This window comes from Daktulosphaira vitifoliae, unplaced genomic scaffold, assembly GCF_025091365.1.
Source record: "Daktulosphaira vitifoliae isolate Bord-2020 unplaced genomic scaffold, ASM2509136v1 Scaffold_1, whole genome shotgun sequence".
NCBI lineage: Eukaryota > Metazoa > Arthropoda > Insecta > Hemiptera > Phylloxeridae > Daktulosphaira > Daktulosphaira vitifoliae.
Window position 1 is genome coordinate 21,529,617 of NW_026099572.1, and position 20,528 is coordinate 21,550,144.

The 20,528-nt window shown below is 25.7% G+C and overlaps 6 protein-coding genes across 8 annotated transcripts in view; 4 read left to right on the plus strand and 2 right to left on the minus strand.

The window, feature by feature from the left end:
- Positions 1–1,302, plus strand: part of LOC126908083 (X-ray repair cross-complementing protein 5-like) — an 11,216-nt gene extending 9,914 nt beyond the window's left edge. The window contains exon 8 of the mRNA XM_050689989.1: positions 782–1,302. Within this exon, the coding sequence (XP_050545946.1) occupies positions 782–1,302 (521 nt within the window). The remainder of the gene's footprint in view (positions 1–781) is intronic.
- Positions 1,303–7,004: 5,702 nt separating this feature from the next.
- Positions 7,005–8,911, minus strand: LOC126894322 (methionine--tRNA ligase, mitochondrial). Its single transcript, XM_050665246.1, has 2 exons — positions 8,661–8,911; positions 7,005–8,535 (listed from the first exon to the last, which is right to left on the minus strand). The coding sequence occupies exons 1-2, from the start codon at positions 8,740–8,742 to the stop codon at positions 7,037–7,039; spliced, it is 1,581 nt and encodes a 526-aa protein (XP_050521203.1). The 5' UTR covers positions 8,743–8,911; the 3' UTR covers positions 7,005–7,036.
- A 140-nt stretch (positions 8,912–9,051) lies between these two features.
- LOC126894332 (RWD domain-containing protein 1) lies at positions 9,052–10,752 on the plus strand. Its single transcript, XM_050665267.1, has 5 exons — positions 9,052–9,274; positions 9,334–9,539; positions 10,068–10,211; positions 10,286–10,469; positions 10,557–10,752. Exons 1-5 carry the CDS (start codon positions 9,205–9,207, stop codon positions 10,643–10,645), a joined length of 693 nt encoding a protein of 230 aa, XP_050521224.1. The 5' UTR covers positions 9,052–9,204; the 3' UTR covers positions 10,646–10,752.
- Positions 10,753–13,062: 2,310 nt separating this feature from the next.
- On the plus strand, positions 13,063–17,916 carry LOC126894331 (uncharacterized). Of its 3 annotated transcripts, XM_050665265.1 has the most exons (7): positions 13,068–13,234; positions 13,357–13,446; positions 13,607–13,660; positions 15,178–15,376; positions 15,827–16,132; positions 16,190–16,877; positions 17,770–17,916. In XM_050665265.1, exons 2-6 carry the CDS (start codon positions 13,369–13,371, stop codon positions 16,384–16,386), a joined length of 834 nt encoding a protein of 277 aa, XP_050521222.1. In that variant the 5' UTR covers positions 13,068–13,234; positions 13,357–13,368; the 3' UTR covers positions 16,387–16,877; positions 17,770–17,916. The 3 variants fall into 3 exon arrangements, with proteins under 3 accessions (XP_050521223.1, XP_050521222.1, XP_050521221.1); XM_050665266.1 differs by having other exon boundaries at positions 13,063–13,446; positions 15,941–16,132; XM_050665264.1 differs by having other exon boundaries at positions 13,068–13,446.
- On the minus strand, positions 17,834–19,357 carry LOC126894335 (mitochondrial import inner membrane translocase subunit Tim13-like). The gene is made up of 3 exons (XM_050665270.1): positions 19,136–19,357; positions 18,576–18,644; positions 17,834–18,048 (listed from the first exon to the last, which is right to left on the minus strand). The coding sequence occupies exons 1-3, from the start codon at positions 19,220–19,222 to the stop codon at positions 17,947–17,949; spliced, it is 258 nt and encodes an 85-aa protein (XP_050521227.1). The 5' UTR covers positions 19,223–19,357; the 3' UTR covers positions 17,834–17,946.
- Positions 19,358–19,485: 128 nt separating this feature from the next.
- Positions 19,486–20,528, plus strand: part of LOC126894327 (uncharacterized) — a 36,005-nt gene continuing 34,962 nt past the window's right edge. Inside the window, exons 1-2 of the mRNA XM_050665256.1 lie at positions 19,486–19,639; positions 19,702–19,769. The gene's annotated coding sequence lies outside the window, so the exon portion shown is untranslated. The remainder of the gene's footprint in view (positions 19,640–19,701; positions 19,770–20,528) is intronic.

Below are 20,528 nucleotides of genomic sequence, written 5' to 3' on the forward strand. Positions count from 1 at the left end.
AAAAAAAAAAATAAAAAAACACATCATAGTAAAATTAATACCTTCTCAGCTTCGCATCGAAGCTAAAATACCTTCTCAGCTTCGCATCGAAGCTAAAATTAAATAAGTACAAAAATTAAGAATTTAATGTAGAACAAAAGGTTGGTAAAATATTATTTTAAAAATCATCAAAAGAGCGGCCTGTAGTATAAATTTGTGTATCATCAGCAAATAATAAAATCTTAGTGTCATTATCAAAGAAAAGAAGGCAAATCATTTATAAAAAAAATAACGAACCCAAATGAGAGTCTTGAGGTACACCTGAAAAAACAATAAATTCTATCTGTCTTCAAAGCAGATCAGTACAAACTATATCTTAACTCTTTAAATCAAAATAATGGTTCTCTTTGGAAAGTAACGAAATGACTCATAAAAAAAAAATATATATATACCTCTAATACGCCAAAAAAATGACACCTTAGCTATAACGGACCAAGATAAAGCCAACATTTTTGCGGCACAATTAGCAAGAACATTCACTCCAAATACTAATTTATACGCTGACAGTTATTTCAATGAAAAAATAAAAACCTTCTTAACAACTCCACTACCAATGGATTTCCCAGCCAAGTATACAAATCCAGTTGAAGTAGAGTATTTAATAAAGAAACTCCTCTAGGGAAAGCACGCGGTTATGATCTAGTTACCAATAAAACTTTAAAAAATATATCACAATAACCATGCTTTTGTTAACCTTTTAACATTTACAATGCAATGCTAAGGTTAATATATTATCCTATAGTCTGGAAGTTCGCAACTATTATTTTAATACCCAAGCCAAAAAAACCAAAACAAATCTTTACGTCTTATAGACCAATAAGTTTATTATCAGTATTAGGAAAACTTTTCGATAAAATATTACTCAGAAGACTACATCCTATTCTATCATTACATAACATTGTACCAAATAGTCAGCTTGGGTTTATTGACTTGTGGACAAAAAAATGGCGAGTAAAAATCAATGAAGATAAATCTGCTCAAATCACCTTCACTCTAAATTTCAAACCACAAAAATGTCCTCAAATTATTATGAATAATATTCCTATACCAATAAAAGAAGAGATCAAGTACTTAGGAATTACGCTTGACAAACGACTGATGTGGGGCCTTCATCTAAAAGAAAAAAGAAAAAGTGCAAGAAACAGACTACATCTTCTACGTCCTCTCCTTATTTCAAAACTTCAACTTAAAACAAAACTATTATATGCCCAGTTTGGTCTTATTGTATCCAAATCTGGGGTTCAGCCAAAGCATCGAACATAAGGCCAATACAATCGTTTCAATTAATAGCACTCAGACTTCTAACTAAATCTTCATGGTACATAACAAACATAAATTTACATAAAGATCTGCAAATTCAAAATGTAAACGAACTTGCAGTAATGTACTACAAGCGATTTCATCAAAATTTATTAACACATAGAAACCCATTAATTAATAAAATGTCAACAAATACTCTACCCTCAAATCCTCTTCAAAAAAAGTATTAAATTTATATAGCCCATTTTCTTTTTAGAATTAATTTATTTTATATTCTATAATATTTTTTTTATATCTAGATAATACTTACTTGGAAAAATTACTCTAAATATTTTTGAATTTCATGAATTAATTGAGTTATTACTACTAATAGTTGTCTTTTAATTTAAAAAGATGTATTTTTGCAAATTCATGTCTGGCTCAATTGCAAAGTATTAAAATTACAAGTAGTAAAATTTCACTTACAATTACAGCATGATTAATTATCAATCTGCGATACGGCTTTATACTTAGCATGTGTCCATTTCTTGCAGCTGGTGCTATCATTAAATTTTTTCGAATTTTAGCATTGTATTCGGGTCTTTCTGGTAAACCTATAAGTGTTATTCTTGCTTCCATAAAAACTCCCACTACGTCTACCTTCGAATAATTTGTAGTTTTAAGACAAAATCAACAGTAGCTGGAAAGTCGTAAATGCCAAGTTCGTGAATACTGAAAAAAAATTTATTGATTTATTTAATCATCACTTGAGTAAAAATGTAAGTTAATTAAATTATTTTTATTTAAATCTCATTTACCTGTAATTCCAGTTCATCTGAGATGACGAATTTTATTAGATAAGCTCATAGCTCTATAATTAGAGAGCCATATATCAAATCCGGCATTAGCTAAACTGAATGCTAGATAAAAAAAATTCTGCTATCATAATATAATATATGTTTATATATTATTTAATCATTACATTTCAAACATTTAAGAAATTTGAACCATTATTTTATAAGAAAAATGTATTTTACTTATCTGTCAATTACAATTAAAATGAAAATTTAAAAATAATGATTTTCTTATGAGGTACTAAAATGTTATATATATTTTTTACAAAAAATGAAACGTAATATATAATCATATTTACAATATAAGAAATTAGGTTCGAAGATTTTACAGACGGAGCCATCTAGAAAATCTAAGTGAGCCGCTTTAAATTGAAACTAGTAAGAAAATATGATCCATAACATAAATCATTGTTAGCCCTGTGTCTTGCAAATTAATAACCCTTGTCATCAGTAAAAGCGCAAGGGGTGGGGCTAATTTACATAAAACTGAAATGTTTAATGTAAAATACAATTGCATTGGTGGAACTTGGCCCGGCGCACTGCCGTGAGCGCCTGCTTTCAACGTACCATAAATTTATATCTTTTATATTGTAAAATATATTTTTAAATTACCCATTGAGATGTTAGTTATTACATAGGGAATTGAACTACTAAGTAAATGGCACATGAGAATTACTGACTTTCCAATAGTTCCATTAAATCATTTTCCGTGGGATATTCTTTCCATACCGAGTAAAGCTCCGTCTTCTGTTTGGAGTTGATAAACTTCTATAGGATATCCATAGGAAATTATTTTATCCGTCCAAATATAAAATAACATTTTACTTAAAAAATAAAAATCTAATTACTTATCTGTTATTTGAATCTTTATACATTCAATTGTATACTCTTGACATTAGGTGTTACAAGTCCATTGTTTTTAAATAATACTTAATATTTTGTTGAAGAATGCGACTATGAGTAAAAAAAAAACGGTAGCACAGTGGGAACGCGGCACAGTATTGACGTGGCATAGTTGGGACAAGTATAGATGATATCTGATAGAGATTAAAATCACTATCATAAGAAACGCTTCGATGCAAATCTGTAAATAGTGTTTTAAGAAATTGACAGACTATTTTAAAAACAACAATATCTCTTATTTCCTTAATTTTATCCCGATTAGTTATTTGATTTATAATTATAATATATGAATAAATAATAATTATAATAATTAAATTTGGTATTAAATTGATATTCAATAATTTAATATTGTAATTTTTACGGAGATATTATAAAAATAATAAAGTAGTTGTATACTTCTTTACTTTTAACGCGTAGAAAAATTTAAAAAGCTTGATGCAATACTTTTCAATAAAAAATATTTGTTACTTATAACAAAGTTGTAAGTTTTATACACTGGACTACAAGGAACTTTCATCAGAAACAATAATATACCTTTCTAAATCAACTATTCGCAATGCTTTTAATGTGCAATTAAACTTTTTCTATTACTTCTAAGTTTTAATATTATTACTTATTATTAAAAAATAAGTATTTACATATAAAAAAAAAATAATTAAGAAAAAAAAAATTGTATTAAATTAATATTGATTTTGATTTTTAATATGTTAAAGGTAATCATTTTGAACCTACTCTTTTTTGTCCTTTAAAGTGAAAGTTTTAATGAAAAAAAAATGAATTTGTTACCATAACTTAGAGTTCAACTTGCAAGTTAGAAATTGACATTATTAAATAGAAAAAAATGAAATTTTTAATATTAATATGCAATCAGGAAATTTTATAATTTTTATTTATAGTACATTTATCAGAAAAATTAGATTTTTTTGCATTTTTATCGTATTAGATAATTGAAATAGAAATAATAGTAATCATTTCCTAATAACGTCGTGGGGTTGATTGCGCTACGACAGTCTAGTCCAAGGCCATAGACGACGGGATACGCGAGATAATAACATGTGGCGCGTGGAGAGTTACAAACAACATACATGTTAAACTAATATAAGTGTGTGTTAAAAATCATCGCTATAGAAGATGATTCTTTTCGCAAATATTACATTTTTTGTTGAATTTCAGCGGCTATTTGCATATAAAAGAAAAGTTGTTGGGTCAATTTTTTTTTTTTTTGAACTTATAGTATTTGTTATAAGTTTTAAGTTGACATATGTTTAAAGGATGCAGTATTTGTGGAAAATTTTCAAAAGTTTAGTTGAAAAACTTTTACTTTTTATACGTATGTTTCAAGTTTTGAACGCCGCCTGTATAAGGGAAAATTGTTTAATTTTAATAAAAAGTATATTAAATGAAAGAAGTATATATAATGTATTCAGAAAAAAAATTATATTGATACATACATTCTTCGAAAAGTTATAGCAATTTAAAGTTGACAATTTAAAATCGTAAATTTCAACACAAAAATAGCATTTTCTACGCAGCCGTTTGCACGAAGGTGTCGGAATAAATTTTTTTTTTCATTTTATAGTACATAAAATAAGCTTTAATTTGATATATATTTTAAGGACGCAGTATTTCCGGAACACTTTCAAAAGTTAAGTTGAAAAAGTTCTATTTTTTATACAATGTTTCAAGTTTTGAACGCCCCCTATATATGGGGAAATTGTCCAATTTTAATAAAAAGTATGTCAAATGAAAGATGTACTTATAATGTATTTAGAAAAAAAAATTTGTGCTGATAATTACATTTTTCGAAAAGTTATAGTATTTTTAAGTTGAAAATTTAAAATCGAAAATTTTAACACAAAAATAGCGTTTTTTTAACTATGGCAGCCGTTTACATGCAGAAGATAAAGTATCAACAAACATAAAAAAGAAACATCATAATAATTAAATTTATACTCTTTACAGCTTCGTATCGAAGCTAAAATCTAGTTGCATATTGGAAATCGAAATTAAAAAAAAAACGGTAGCACGGTGGGGTCGCGGCATAGTAGAGACATTACATAGTTGGGTTCAGTATAGATTTAATCTGACAGTGATTAAAATCACTATCATAAGAAACGCTTCGATGCAAATCTGTAGATAGTGTTTAATTTTAAAAAATTGATGGATAATTACAAAAGCAACATCAACTTCTATTAAAATAAAATACAAAACCCATAATTATCATACAAAAATAGTATATTTTTCAATATGGTAGNCAACATCAACTTCTATTAAAATAAAATACAAAACCCAAAATTTTAATACAAAAATAGCATATTTTTGAATACGGTAGCTATTTTCGCATAGAAGATAGGTCGTCGGGACAAATTTTTTTTTTCATTTTGTAGTACATGGTATAAGCTTTAATTTGATATATGTTTAAAGAACGCAGTATTTCCGGAACATTTTCAAAAGTTAGTTTTTGTAAAAAAGTTGCTATTTTAAATCCCCTCCAATGAGCAGGTTAAGTGTTAAATTTTCAAAAAAATGTTATTAAATGAAAGGGAAATATCTAAGGTTTAAGTATAAAAAAAAATTATGTTGATTTTTAAAAAAGTTATGGAAGTTTTAAGAAAAAAAAGACAAAATTTACTGATTTTTAAATTTGTAATTTTTTTGGAGATTTCCCCCATTTGCGGGGAACGAGAGAAATTTTTTCAATTTTTAAGAGTAATGTCTTCAACTAGATATGATTTGTGATCTTATGACGTATCGTTGAATGAAATCGGTCAAGTGAGAGCTAAGAAAAAAGTGGCAACAGACAAAAAAAAACATGGTGAAATTAATACCTTTTCAGCTTCACATCGAAGGTAAAATTTGACTGTATTATTAATTTATAATATAGTAAAATAGGTAACTAAAATTGTAATTTTACAAAACATAAAATAAAAGGCATTGTAAAAACAGTCAAAATAACACAGACATGTGCGAGGGAGTTCACCTTTTATATTTTAATAATTTTTTTTTAGACTTTAGTTTTGAGAGCAAAAAGGTGTTGTAGTCTTATATAGTAAAATTATCACATTAAAATATTTTATAGTTTAATAAAGATTGTTAATTAGCCACATAATCGAAAAAGAGCTTAGGTTTGATGAGTTTCTCTTAAATATTCTATTAGCCAAGGCTAACTCCAAATTCAAAGTATAATTATTTTCCTGTATATCAAAGGTATCTATTTAATATTACTATGATAAATTTACCTTAATTTTTTATATTTATAAATTACTTCGGTAAATTTCTTTTAGGATAATTTCCATCTGCTATTTTTAGAATTTTTGGATAGAAAAGACATAAAATATCTCAAAGATGTTTTTTACAAAATTTGGATTGCTTAGGAGAGCTAACAATTAATGGCTAATATAGAAAATTTTCATGAGGAAATTCGATACGAGGTCTATTATAATATAAAAATTATATTTTTATTGTTGATTTAACTATAGACTGCATGAAAATGTTTGTAATCTAACTATAAATGTATTAATTTTTTGTCATAACAAGTAGAATTTTATGCAGTGATGTAATAAGGATTTTGATGTGAGGAATCTATCCCTTCATTTATGTCCCTGACTATGAACTTTATTTAGCAGTTATGATGCACATTGTTTGCAACTATTAATGGATCATCTAATGGTTATATGTTCAGCCTTTTTAATTTCCATAGACATAATAACTAAACTATTATGTCTATGATAATTACACTTATGTTTAAAATTATTATTTTGATATGAAATCTAATGATGTAAAATGTTAAGTGATGAAATAAAATATGTTAACTGGTCAATGAGCAAGGCACACTGGTCTTTCTTCTATGGATAGTTAGGCCAGATCTCAAAATTTAGGCTCATGCAGAGCTCTGAGTTAATAGTACATAAAAACATGACTTTATACCAGAATTTTTTCTACATTACATAAAAGAATAGCTCTTAAAAATATTATAAAGCTATAAAATTTATAGCATTTATTTAGTTTATTACTAGTTTTTTAAACAATATATTATTTTCTTTATTTATATACTTGGGGCAATCATATTGATCCTTATTTATCCAACTAGGTGTCACATGATTCCAATTTCTAGATTTTACATTCAATTTATTTAGAATTTTATTGGTTAATGCTGGTATAATGGGTTGTAGTGCTAATGCTGAAATTCTTAAAGTTTCTAATGTAATGTGTAGCACACATGATAATTTAATGGCATCATTTTTAGCTAGTTGCCAAGGTTTATTATATTCAAAAAATCTGTTGCAGCACTGTAAAGTAGCTATGATTTCATCAATTCCTTTATAAAAGTTCAATTCCTCATAATGATTCCCTACAGTATTTGATAATATATTGAGTCTGGTATTTAATTCCTTAAATTTAGAGTCCAATAGTAATTTTTCAATTGCAATTGAATCTAAATCTGGGTATATCATATTAGGATTTATCGCTTTCCCACAACAGCGGTTTAATAAATTTCCCATTGTATCAGCTAATTCTGCATTAAGAATTCTTCTTATTTTTAAATCACTATAATTACCATCACTATGAGCTGTTCCTTCTCTTAAAAGAAAATATCTCAATCCAGACTCTGTGTATAGATGACTAGCTTCAATGGGGTCAACAACATTTCCTTTGGTTTTAGACATTTTTTCATCATTAACTTTCCAATGTGAATGGACAAAAATTTGTTTTGGTAATTTTAAACCAGCAGCTAACAAAAAAATAGGCCAATATATTCCATGAAACTTTAAAATATCTTTTCCACAGATATGTACATCAGGAGGCCACATTTTAATTTCAGGATAGCCAGAAATTGTTAAATAATTAACAAGAGCATCTAACCATACATAAATAGTTTGAGTATCATCGCCAGGTACTGTTAAACCCCAATTTACACGATGTTTTGGTCGCGATAATGAAATTTCATACAAATAATTAATTTCTCTTAATAGAATGTCATGAAATATTTTCGGTTTTATTCTTTCTTGGTGATTTAACCAATCAACCAGTTTTTCTTTAAAAGGGCGCAAATCAAATTTATAATTATCTTCTTCAGTCCATTCAACAGGCCTTCCTGATTCTTTACTTACACGCATTCCATTAATAATTTCTATTTGGTCTTCCGATAAAAAAGTTTCATCAGCTGTACAATACCATCCGTTATATTTACCTTTTTTTATATGGGGTTGCAATCTTTTCCAAAAATGCTGTACTGAAACATTGTGTTTTTTTGATGTAGTTCTAATAAATGAAGAATGACTAATATTGAATTTTCTAAATGTTGTCTCATAATAATTTGAAATGTTTTGGCAATAATTTTCAACTGACACTTTGTTGGCTTCAGCTGCCCTTTGAACTTTAAGTCCATGCTCATCAGTACCTGTACTAAAAATAACATTAATACTTGGATTACAAAGTTTTTGAAATCTTGCAGAAGCATCAGCAATTAAAGCACTGTAAAGATGTCCAATGTGAGGATCTGTAAAAAATATTAAGTAATTAAAAGTAAACAATTTAAATAAAGTTCTGAGAAAAAATACTTAACAGCAAAAATTATTCAATTTATTAAATTTGTAATGAATAAATATTTTATTATTCACTTACTGGCATTTACATAAAATATAGGAGTTGTAATGAAGTATGAGGTTTTATACATATTCTTAAATTTATTACTTATTCCACACATTAGAAAAGTAAACAAGAATTAAACCTATACATTATTGAATTTCCACAATACAATTTATCAAATGTAAAAATTATAAACAAATAAGTTTATAATATATCAGTTTTTAGTAATATTTGTAAGTTTTTTCAATTTCAAATATTAAAAACTAGTCAACTAGAAATTTTATACAAAATTTAATGTTATCAGGCTGATATTATCAAAAAACAACTTATGGGTGTTGGGTTTAGTATTATATGATTACTCATTTATCTGAATTTAGTGATAAAAAAATAGATTTAATAATAATTTGATAACATTTTCAATCTTGTCATGTTGTTTTATTATATTATTATTCAATAATATATATGTTTAAATGTAATCATAGTATTGCTGTGTGTATTATTACAAGCCTGATTTGAATGAGAAATTTGAGTTTTATTTTTAATATTAATAATCGTAGTTATTTAATATAAACTGTAACAAATGGATTATAAAGAAGAGCAACAAAATGAAATTGATGCGTTAGATTCAATTTACTGTGGTGAAATGAAAAGTAAATGTTAATTATTTAGTCCGTTATATATTATAGCGTGATATAAATGATATTTTTAGTATTAGCTATAGAACCATTCTATCAGTTTGAAATTCCAATAAAATCAGATGAATTTGATAGTGATCAACATGATATTGGCTTGTCATGTTGTTTGAAATTTCAATATATTGATAAATATCCAGACGAACCTCCAATTGTTGAAATTGATGATGTGGTTGGTTTTGAAGATCAAGAAAATGAACTTTTAGAACATTTAATTCAGCAGGTTGATAATAATATAATAGTTTTTATTTATAATAGGTAAACAGAATTAAGAAGTGGACACCTTGAGTTTAGTAGTAATTATACTGTGTTAATTCTTTCATAATTATAATTTTCTTTTAAGTGTCATAGTGGTATCATCTAAATTAGTTTTATAATGTGTACACTGATTAGAGAGTGCTCATATAGATTACTGAATCCAACAAACAGAACCATTTATGGTCAAAATTTGAGCAAGAGATTGAGCTTTAAGAACTGCTGTATTTTTAACTCACCCATGCCATCATTCTGTGATGTTTATTCCTAAATATTATAGGAAGCCGAAATTTTCTGTTACTTAGGTGACCTTATAGAGAAATAAGTTCATTTTTAATCAATAATATCCAATGTAATAATATGAAAAATATATTTCATTTGGATGAAATTTATTAACCTATTTACTACGTTTGATACAGTATCAATAATTAATTACCATCCAATTTTGTCAATGTAATTTCATAAGTTTTACGATGTGTACATATATAATTTTTAGGCCCAAGATAATGTTGGAATGGTAATGATATTTACCTTGGTATCTGCAGCACAAGAATGGATGAACGAGTACTCTGACAGAGAGAAAAAACAAAAAGAACATAATGAAGAAAAAAGAAGAGAAAAAGAAATTGAAGCTGAAATGGTAAACTGCCTAATGTTACTTTATAGTTGTATTAGACATTTCATTATGTAGATAAAAAAATATATGATTATTAGAAAAGGTTTGAAGGAACCAAAGTCACAGTAGAATCCTTTTTGCGATGGAAATTTCAATTTGAAGAAGATATGGGAGTTTTAAAAAAACGAAATGATGAAGATAAAAGTAAAAAAATGACTGGACGTGAATTATTTATGACAGATAAGTCATTAAATGAATCTGACTTAAAATTCTTAGAAGAAGGTATAGTTAATTTTAATATCTTACAAAAATTTTAATTATGTCATACTAATTTTAGTCTTAACTTTTGCGTATAAAATATTTTTTTAGGTGATTCAATCAAAGTTGATGAATCATTATTTGAAGAAATAGAAGATTTAGATTTGGAGGATGAAGAAAGTAGTGAAAATGATGATTAAAATAAATTTTAAATGCTAATAATTATGTTAATTTTTTGTCTCAAATTGTACTATTATTTAAGGATAAGTATAAAGTAAATTCTTATTAAAGTTATTGAAGAAAGTAATTAATATTTTTTTTTTATTATTTGACACTGGTATAATTAGTTAGTGGCTTGTAGGGGGAGGTAGTTTTCCTAAAAAATCTGAAAATATATATGTCTTACATTTTTTATAGAGTATAAAACTGAAATAGCCTCTAAAATTGTGTTCTAATTATGAAGATTAACTAGGGGATTATAAAGTGTATCTCCTTGTTTTTAAGAAAATTATATGTATTTATGTATAACAGTATAACTGTAGACTTTTCCTATAAACTTTTATCTAGTTAATTTTAAACGTTTTATCACTTGCCTCTGACTTGATATAACAATAAAATAAAATCAATAAGTTTCAAGTCTAGTCTAGCTTATTTATGATTTAGAGAAATATGATTTTCCATTAGTGTTATAATTTGCAGAATCTATAAATTTGTATTATCCTAATTACACTGATGTCTTGAAAGTTTGATATAAAATCGAGTGAAGTGTAAAATTAGCGAAATCTTTGGCCTTAAATTAAATCATAGTAAGATTTGTTTACTGTATATTATAAGGTATTTTAGTTTCTAATTCATTTTTAGTTTATAAATTAATAAAAAAAATTATATCTATTTTTATATAAATGAGATTTAGGAAATGTATTTTGTCGTTTGTTTTATGGTAACCTTAAGAGTCATAGTTACTCCTTCCCATCCAGGGGGATGGAAACCTTTGGGTTCTTTTGTTAAATCGAGAGATTGATTAAAAGGTTATAGTGTGCACCGTTGAAACTAATGTGCACATTGATATAAATGAGATTTAGGAAATGTATTTTGTCGTTTGTTTTATGGTAACCTTAAGAGTCATAGTTACTCCTTCCCATCCAGGGGGATGGAAACCTTTGGGTTCTTTTGTTAAATCGAGAGATTGATTAAAAGGTTATAGTGTGCACCGTTGAAACTAATGTGCACATTGATATAAATGAGATTTAGGAAATGTATTTTGTCGTTTGTTTTATGGTAACCTTAAGAGTCATAGTTACTCCTTCCCATCCAGGGGGATGGAAACCTTTGGGTTCTTTCGTTAAATCGAGAGATTGATTAAAAGGTTATAGTGTGCACCGTTGAAACTAATGTGCACATTGATATAAATGAGATTTAGGAAATGTATTTTGTCGTTTGTTTTATGGTAACCTTAAGAGTCATAGTTACTCCTTCCCATCCAGGGGGATGGAAACCTTTGGGTTCTTTCGTTAAATCGAGAGATTGATTAAAAGGTTATAGTGTGCACCGTTGAAACTAATGTGCACATTGATATAAATGAGATTTAGGAAATGTATTTTGTCGTTTGTTTTATGGTAACCTTAAGAGTCATAGTTACTCCTTCCCATCCAGGGGGATGGAAACCTTTGGGTTCTTTCGTTAAATCGAGAGATTGATTAAAAGGTTATAGTGTGCACCGTTGAAACTAATGTGCACATTGATATAAATGAGATTTAGGAAATGTATTTTGTCGTTTGTTTTATGGTAACCTTAAGAGTCATAGTTACTCCTTCCCATCCAGGGGGATGGAAACCTTTGGGTTCTTTCGTTAAATCGAGAGATTGATTAAAAGGTTATAGTGTGCACCGTTGAAACTAATGTGCACATTGATATAAATGAGATTTAGGAAATGTATTTTGTCGTTTGTTTTATGGTAACCTTAAGAGTCATAGTTACTCCTTCCCATCCAGGGGGATGGAAACCTTTGGGTTCTTTCATTTAATCGAGAGATTGATTAAAAGGTTATAGTGTGCACCGTTTAAACTAATGTGCACATCGATATGTCCACAAGCCCAGACGAGTCTGATACCATGAAACTGACATGTAAAGCCTACTGCATAGGGTTCCAGATTCTCTGGTTTATCAGTATAAGCCTAAACAACTTTAAACTGGTCACGGTCAACATAAACATCTATCTGCGCCTATTGTCTCACTATTGAGACACTACCAACAGGACTGTGGGGACCTTCAAACGGTTCAGTCAAAATTCTGGAACAGAGAGACCACAGCTTTAGTGACAAGCTCCGATAAATAAGAAGTTTACCACCATTTTGTCGTTTGCTTCACAGCATACATTAAAATTTTTCATTTGTATATCTTTCGATTAATTATATTTTTAAAAACGATTTAAAATTTATGATAATCAAAACTGTGGTTAACTTAATAGATAATAACGATGTAAAATTTTTTTTGATACCTTTCAATACAAAGTATTATTATGGATTGAATTCACGTACTGTATTTAATGTGTAGTATTATAACTCGACAATTATTTATCTATGTAGTAGGCATGATTGTAGATATACAAACATAGTTTAGTCCGTTAAATACTTGCTTTGTGTTATCATACTGATAATATTCACTAATATTTGAAATATTATCACATTTAACTCTAAACAATTAAACGACTGAGGAATTGTTTAAATATTTTGTTTGATGAAGTGTAAATTAATTACATTTTTATTAATTATTTAATTAATTAATTGAAGGTATAAGTATTGTAATATTATAGTTGTTAATTATTACTAAATATTTCTTAACATTTGATAAATTTGTTTCAATAAAAATTAACAATTAGTTTAATTTTTTACATTATTTAATTATTTAAAAGATTAAAAAAATAATGTCTATCGACAATAACAGTTTAGAAGATATGGTTGAAAAGACATTGGAATCTGCTGGAGTACTTTCAAAAATGAGGGTATGTTTAGTCAAATGTTTTTTTGTATTCATATTATTAAATTTGGTTTTAATTAGCCTCATCCATTGATATGGCTAGTTAAAAATCAAATCATGTTTAAGAATTGATTTTTTAAAATAATTATTATTAAATAGTAAGTTGTATATATATTTTTTTATAGGCAGAACTGAGAGCTAATGTTTTTCACATTCTTGAAAAAGGTTCATCATTCCAAGTTAGTTATCAAATATTTAGTTGATTATAAGTTCTACATATCATAAATTCTATAATTTTAATATATAAATGTAAAAGTGTTTTGTTAGTATCAAAATTCCTGGAAAAAATTTGTATAACATTTATCTTGTAACAATTGTGTAATATTAGTTAGAAGCTATCAAAAAAATTAATTTCTTTAGCAAATTTAAACTTCCATATAGTATTTTTATCTAAAACGATTATAATTAATCTAATAGTATCACTGTTGCCATATGGAAAAAATGATACTATTTTTATAAATCATTTTTTTTCTAATAGGTATGTATAGGTAATAAAAAAATAATAATAGTGGATTAAAGGTGTGTACTATTATTATTATAAATAATATATTTATTTATATTATTATAAATTACAGTTAAAAAAGACAGCATTTTTTTTCATAAACTAAAGATATATTATATTGCTGATATATAATTTTATCACTTTTTTTATTTTATTACTGTGATTAAATTGATAGATGAATTTTCAATCTAAACTTCCCAGATTTTTCTAATCGGTAAATTTTATTTTCTGTTAGTTGGTAGTACTGTTAGTACATCTGTGCTGAAAATTCAACAAATATTGTTCCAAAACCTAATTATTTGCCTAATTTAGCTCCGAGTGACTTATGACTATTCAGCAATCTCTAGAGACCACTTAGGGGACACCTTTTGACTAGATTTAGCACATAAAAGCCAAATCGTGGAAGACTCTAAAGGTTTTTTTCGGAGGAGTACTTTACCGAGTGCTATGATCACTGGAAAATTTGTTAGCATAAGTGTATTGCAGTGAAAGGGGATTACTTTGAAAGGGATGTAATAGATTTGGAAGAATAAATAAAGATTTTGAAAATATAAGAAAATTCACCTTTCAATTTGATCTAAGTAGTATATTCATTATACAATTTTATATAAAGTATTTGATTAAGTAACAGTTAGTGCAGTAACATAAAACACTAGACAGTAAGTAACTATAATTAATACAAATAAGTAATAGAGCATAAATAATATAAATACAGTCCTTATTATTATAAATAAGATATTTTATTAGCTTTTCAATGAACTTAAAACATATTAAAATAAAAATGTTATAGGATTTTTTTATTTCTTATAAATGATAATATTAATAATTTTTTTGAATGTTAATGCTTTTAATCAAGATTAAAATTAATTTTGTTGAGAATAGTGTTTGTTATATTGCACATATACTTAGAAATATATATTTTTGAAACAAGTCAAATTAAAATTTTTTAATTTTCTAGAAAAATAATGAATATTTATATTTATTTAGAGTCAAATAAATATTTGTTTAAAATTTTTGAATTATAAAAAGGTATTTAAAGTTATCCTTATAGTTTTTTACACCAGTTGCTCCCATTAAGTGTCATAAACTGTTTTTATGTAAAATGCTATTTTTATGTCCTTTTATGTTCTTAAAATAATTATAATTTATATTTAATATTGAATAATAAATAAATAAATATTTTATTACTTGTAGGATAAATCATATACGGATACTATTAAGAAATTTACTTCTAATGACAATGGTGTGTTATTGATGTCTCTAGTCAAAAATTTATTTGAATACCTTGGTTTAAGTTTTACTGCTTCAGTTTTTGATTCAGAAACGGGGGCAGGACAGAATTTTTCCTATAAAAGCAAAGATGACATATATAAAGAAGTTTTACTACCAGAAGGTATAATTTTGATATAGCACATGCATATGTATTTATTTTTTATGCAGTTATTCTTAAAATAGAATTGCTATATGTTAACTATAATATCTAGTTTTATTTTTCATACTAATTACAAACAATTTTTCTGTAAGAAAACTTTTTAAAAATTTAATAAGAATAGTGTAGCATTTCAAATTATTTTTTTTATTTAATATTTATGAAGTATAGAATAATTAGCATTTTGATGGGATATTCTATGAATATTATATATATAAACAGTATATAGAAAAAATCTAGACATTTTAAGAAACCCATAGAATTTAAAAATATTGTCCACATATTAATTGTAATGTTATCATAGTATTTAAAAACCTTAAATATCATCTTAATAAACTGTATTTAGACTGGTATACATTTTTTGTATAATATAATTATTATTATACATATATCAAATTTATTTTTCCTTTTTAGATGATAAAAAACCTATAATTTTGCAAATATTAGAACTTCATAAAATTCATTATGTAAAAGATTTGAAGATAAATCAGGAAAGTAAATTGACTGGGAGTAATGATTTATCTTTAGATAATACATCAACTTTTAAAGCTCAATTGGACATACCGCAAAAAACAATTGATTTTCACTCTTCTCCTTCTAAATCGGCAAGTTTAACTTCTATCAAATCAACAGTACTCCAAAAAAATGTATACATGAATGAAAAACTATCACAGGATAATAAAACTAATCATAAAAATCATTCAGAAGTTAATATTTCTGGTATTGTATGAGTATCATATGACTACATTTTGTGTATTAAAAATTTATTAATTTCAGATAATCACCCCACTGATAATGAAAGTATGACAGCTTCATCTCTAAAAATTATTAATGAAGAAAGTAATTCAGAATCAGAAAATAATCAAAATGAATCTAGCTTGGACGAAATAGAAACCGATGAAAATATGACAGTTGGAAATGATAGTATTCAAAGTTCATCAACAGATTTATCATTAGGTAAAATTGCCAGCTGACTGCAATCTATATTTGTATTTTTGATTTTCTTAGATATTGTACTAATATTAATAAAATTAAAATTTTAGAACTAGAACTATACATTTAAAAAAGCTTAAATGTTTGAGTGTAATGATTTTTAATATTAATTTTGTTTCTAAAATCACTTAGATTTAAATGTTTGTCTAAGAAAAAAAAATAGATTTTAAAATTAAAATATCACATTTATATTTATATAAACTACATTAGTTTAACATGCATTGTACTTTTTTTAATGTGATTTATTTTGAATATTAATTTTTTCTGTACTATTTTTAGTATTCCATTCAAACATTAAAATTATATTTCTGTAACTTATTTTTAAAAATTTAAGATAATTTCTCTATTTATTATATTTTTATAATGAGACTGTTTCAGAATGATATATTCAATACCATATTCTTAGTAATCATAGGCACAACTTGAAAATATTGTTTGTGAGAAAATTGAATTTCAAAAGTTTAGATAATAGGTAATAATAAAGATATTTTCCTTTTATTGTTTTACGTTCTTTTATTTTCTCTTAAAAATCTAGTTTATTTATGATGGTTAAAAAAAATATTAATGAAGGACCCTATAGCCTTATGTAAACTAGTTTAGTGTTTAGTTTAGTTTTTAACTTTGTTTAGATAAAAAAAACTAGAAAAAATGTTAAATTAATTTTTGCATTATAATTATTTATGTTAAAAAGGTAACTAGTTTAACTAAAAGATGAACCCACGAAAAAAGGAACTAGTCATCTTACTCAATTTAAATTTTTTATTACATTATTATTCAGTCTTATTTAAGTTTAATTTTCATTAATCTTGGGAATGCCAATTTACTATTTTAGACAAGGCTTGGAGCTTTAAGTAAATACATATTTGTTAAGAAAGTGCATATCGATAATTTTTATTTAATACTAATTTATGTATAATTTCACTTTGCATATTTCATCATTTTTTATCAATTCAATATTATTTGGTTTTCAAACATATATTTGTATATTTGAGATATTAACATTTAAAGATTTAGAAAATGTGAGTAGTGAGGTGTAATTTAGTAATAATATTTTTACCAATGATAAAATTATTATTATGGTGTCCATTTTTCGCACATATACCTAAAATTATTTGAACTCAAAAAGCAATACATCAAAACTTATTATCAACCAATCAAACCAATCATCTAGTTCACTTTCAATATTTTTTCAACTACATTTTTTGTAGTATAAAACAAAATTTTTTAGGGGAGTAGTTAGTAAATTACATTCCATCTTAAAATTGTACACCATGTGGTGTATGAATTTTAGGTGTATATTAATTTTTAGTGCAAAATTTACTGTTTTTTTTTGCATTCCTATGAATATATTTTGTTGTTTTTAGGATATAAAGTTACGAGCCTTCATTATAAATAACATGATTATCAGGTAAATTGATAATCTATCAATGATCAATAAAACAATATTTATTAATTTGGTAATTTAATAATAAGAGTACAAACTATTTAAAATAATGAACAAAATGGAAAAACTAGAAGTGAACACAATAATATTAAATTTATCATTGCATATTTTGTGATTCTGCTAACAATCGTTCACCAAATGATTTTGAGACAAGACTTACTGTTTCCATATACCGATCCATACACATGGTTACACATTTCTAAAAAATTAAAAACTGTTCAATAAAATATAGAAACTTATTGAATTATATATTTTTTAAATAGAATAATATGAATAATTAATTATTTAATATTTTCTAATAGCATTAACTATTTAACTAATAGTTAAATAGACTTAGATGATTTGGCCATGCTAAAAGGAGAGAAGAATCGGAAGCTGTAAGTACAGTTATAAAAATGAATGTTGACGGGAGAAGAGGTAGAGGAAGACCAAAAATGAGATGGAAGAATGCTATTGAATGCGATTTGAGGACAGATGATGTGGGAGGTCGTATCAAGTGGAAGTTTAGGATAAGGGTGATCGAACCCAAGTAGTTGGGCTAAAGAGTGAGGAAGAAGAAGAGTTTTAACTATTTAACTGTTAAGTATAAGTAGTTTCATACAAGAAGAACATGTTAATAACATGTTTATTGTAATTAGAGTATAGTTTTCTAATAATAAGTAGTGTAATATACATAATAGTGTATAACATAAAAATTATCATTTAATATATAACCTTTTGACTTACTTGTTCTGAGCTATCTAATGAGGAAGCTGGTTTTGAGACACATTTGTTGAAACACAATCTACTCATTTTCTAAACAGATTATAATAAAGAAAAAGTATAAGAATTTATACTAAACAAGATTGTATTAAAAATTAATAAATTTTCATATAGTAGAACTTATTTTTATTTCAAAATAGTGTATATTGTTCATATCTTATTTACATTGATTGATAAATGACTAAGTTTACTGTAATTTAATTTATATTATTCTTTTGCAACTCAATTTATCAATAGATACTTTACAGTTGTAGCAATTTGTATTAGTTTAAGACCCCATAATTGTCCATAAATTTAAATAAATTTATATCAAAACAAAATAACAGTGTGTTATTGTAAAAAACTTTTTATAAGATATTACGCTTTTAAAAAGTTATATATTTTATAATTATATTAAGTTTAATTATTGACTCAAAAAGGAAATAACTTATTAGTTAGAAAAATAAAATGATGTAGTGACATGGACGCATTACATACCAAGTAAATTAAAGGAAAAATTTACAATTAAAAAAAATATTTAATACCGTGAGTAACAACTCTATGTTTTCGAGAGCTATTTGTTGTTTTAATTTATCGACAATTTCATCTTGAGATAATTTAGATGTATCCATTTCGAAGAAAAGTTACATAAAATTTTTAATAACAAATTATGGCAAAATAATTTTTAACCAATAACATGGAAATCTTATTAGATTATTACACTTTTCAAAACTTTGAAATTAAATATTGAAGAAGTGTTATTAAAACATATCACGCTCATATTAGTCGGCACTCTTTATCATCATTTAACCTCAAATCATATATACGTAAAAACATGACAAAATAGATCTATTTTGTTATGCATACAAAGACGTTCTAAAAAATATAAGTAGTTAACAGGGTCTATAAAATGGGTATATTAAGTGCGTATTAGTTACATGACTAAGTCTATTTTGTCGTTACAACAATTTAATTTTTGAAATTTATTATTCGTATGTAATTTAAATTTGTTAAATGAATTTTGAAACTGTTCAAACACTTGTATTTGGGTAACTGTAATATATTGAAGTATTTTTAAGCTTATTCGTTTTATTTATTATCCTGAAATCAGATAAACTAAACTAGAGAGAAGAAATGTCATCGAAGTTATGAGAGAAGAGTGTATATAATTATTAAGAAGTAAATTAATGTTTTTTTCATATATTTTTTATATCAACGTAGAGTTTGTGTAATTAATTCCACTAAAAATAATCGGATTTGGTTAATAAGTCATAAGTAGTATTTTTACAACTTATTATTTTTGTTTACGATTATAGTAGTAACAAACGAACCCAATATAATAATTTGTAGATTTAACGGGATTTTTTGAAAGTAACTTGGTGTTGTGTGTTTTACAATTGGTTGGATGGGTATATTCAGTTTGATGTAATACTTAGGTTATGATAATAGAACTATTAGGAAGTTATAAAATAATAAAATAATTATTATTTTACCTTCAATGCCTAGTTGAGAAGGTATTAATTTTGTTGATATGTTTTTTTTTGTGACTGTTACCACTTTTTCTCAGCTCTTACCTAACCGATTCCTTTCAACGATATGCCAAAAGATCACAAATCGTATCTAGTCAAAGATATTAACCTCAAAAATTAAAAAAATTTTCCTCATTCCTCTAAAATGGGGGACATCTCCAAAAAAATTACAAATTTAAAAATTGCTAATTTTTGACATTTTTATAACTATTTGAAAAATGCATGGATAAATACATTTTTTTAATGAAAAATACTATTTATATACATCTTAAGAAGTATGTCGAATGAAATTTCATTCGACATACTTTTGTTTTAAATCGGACCATTTCTCTTTATTCAGGAGGCGTTCAAAACTTAAAAATGCATGTAGAAAGTAAAACTTTTTCAACTTAATTTTTGAAAATGTATC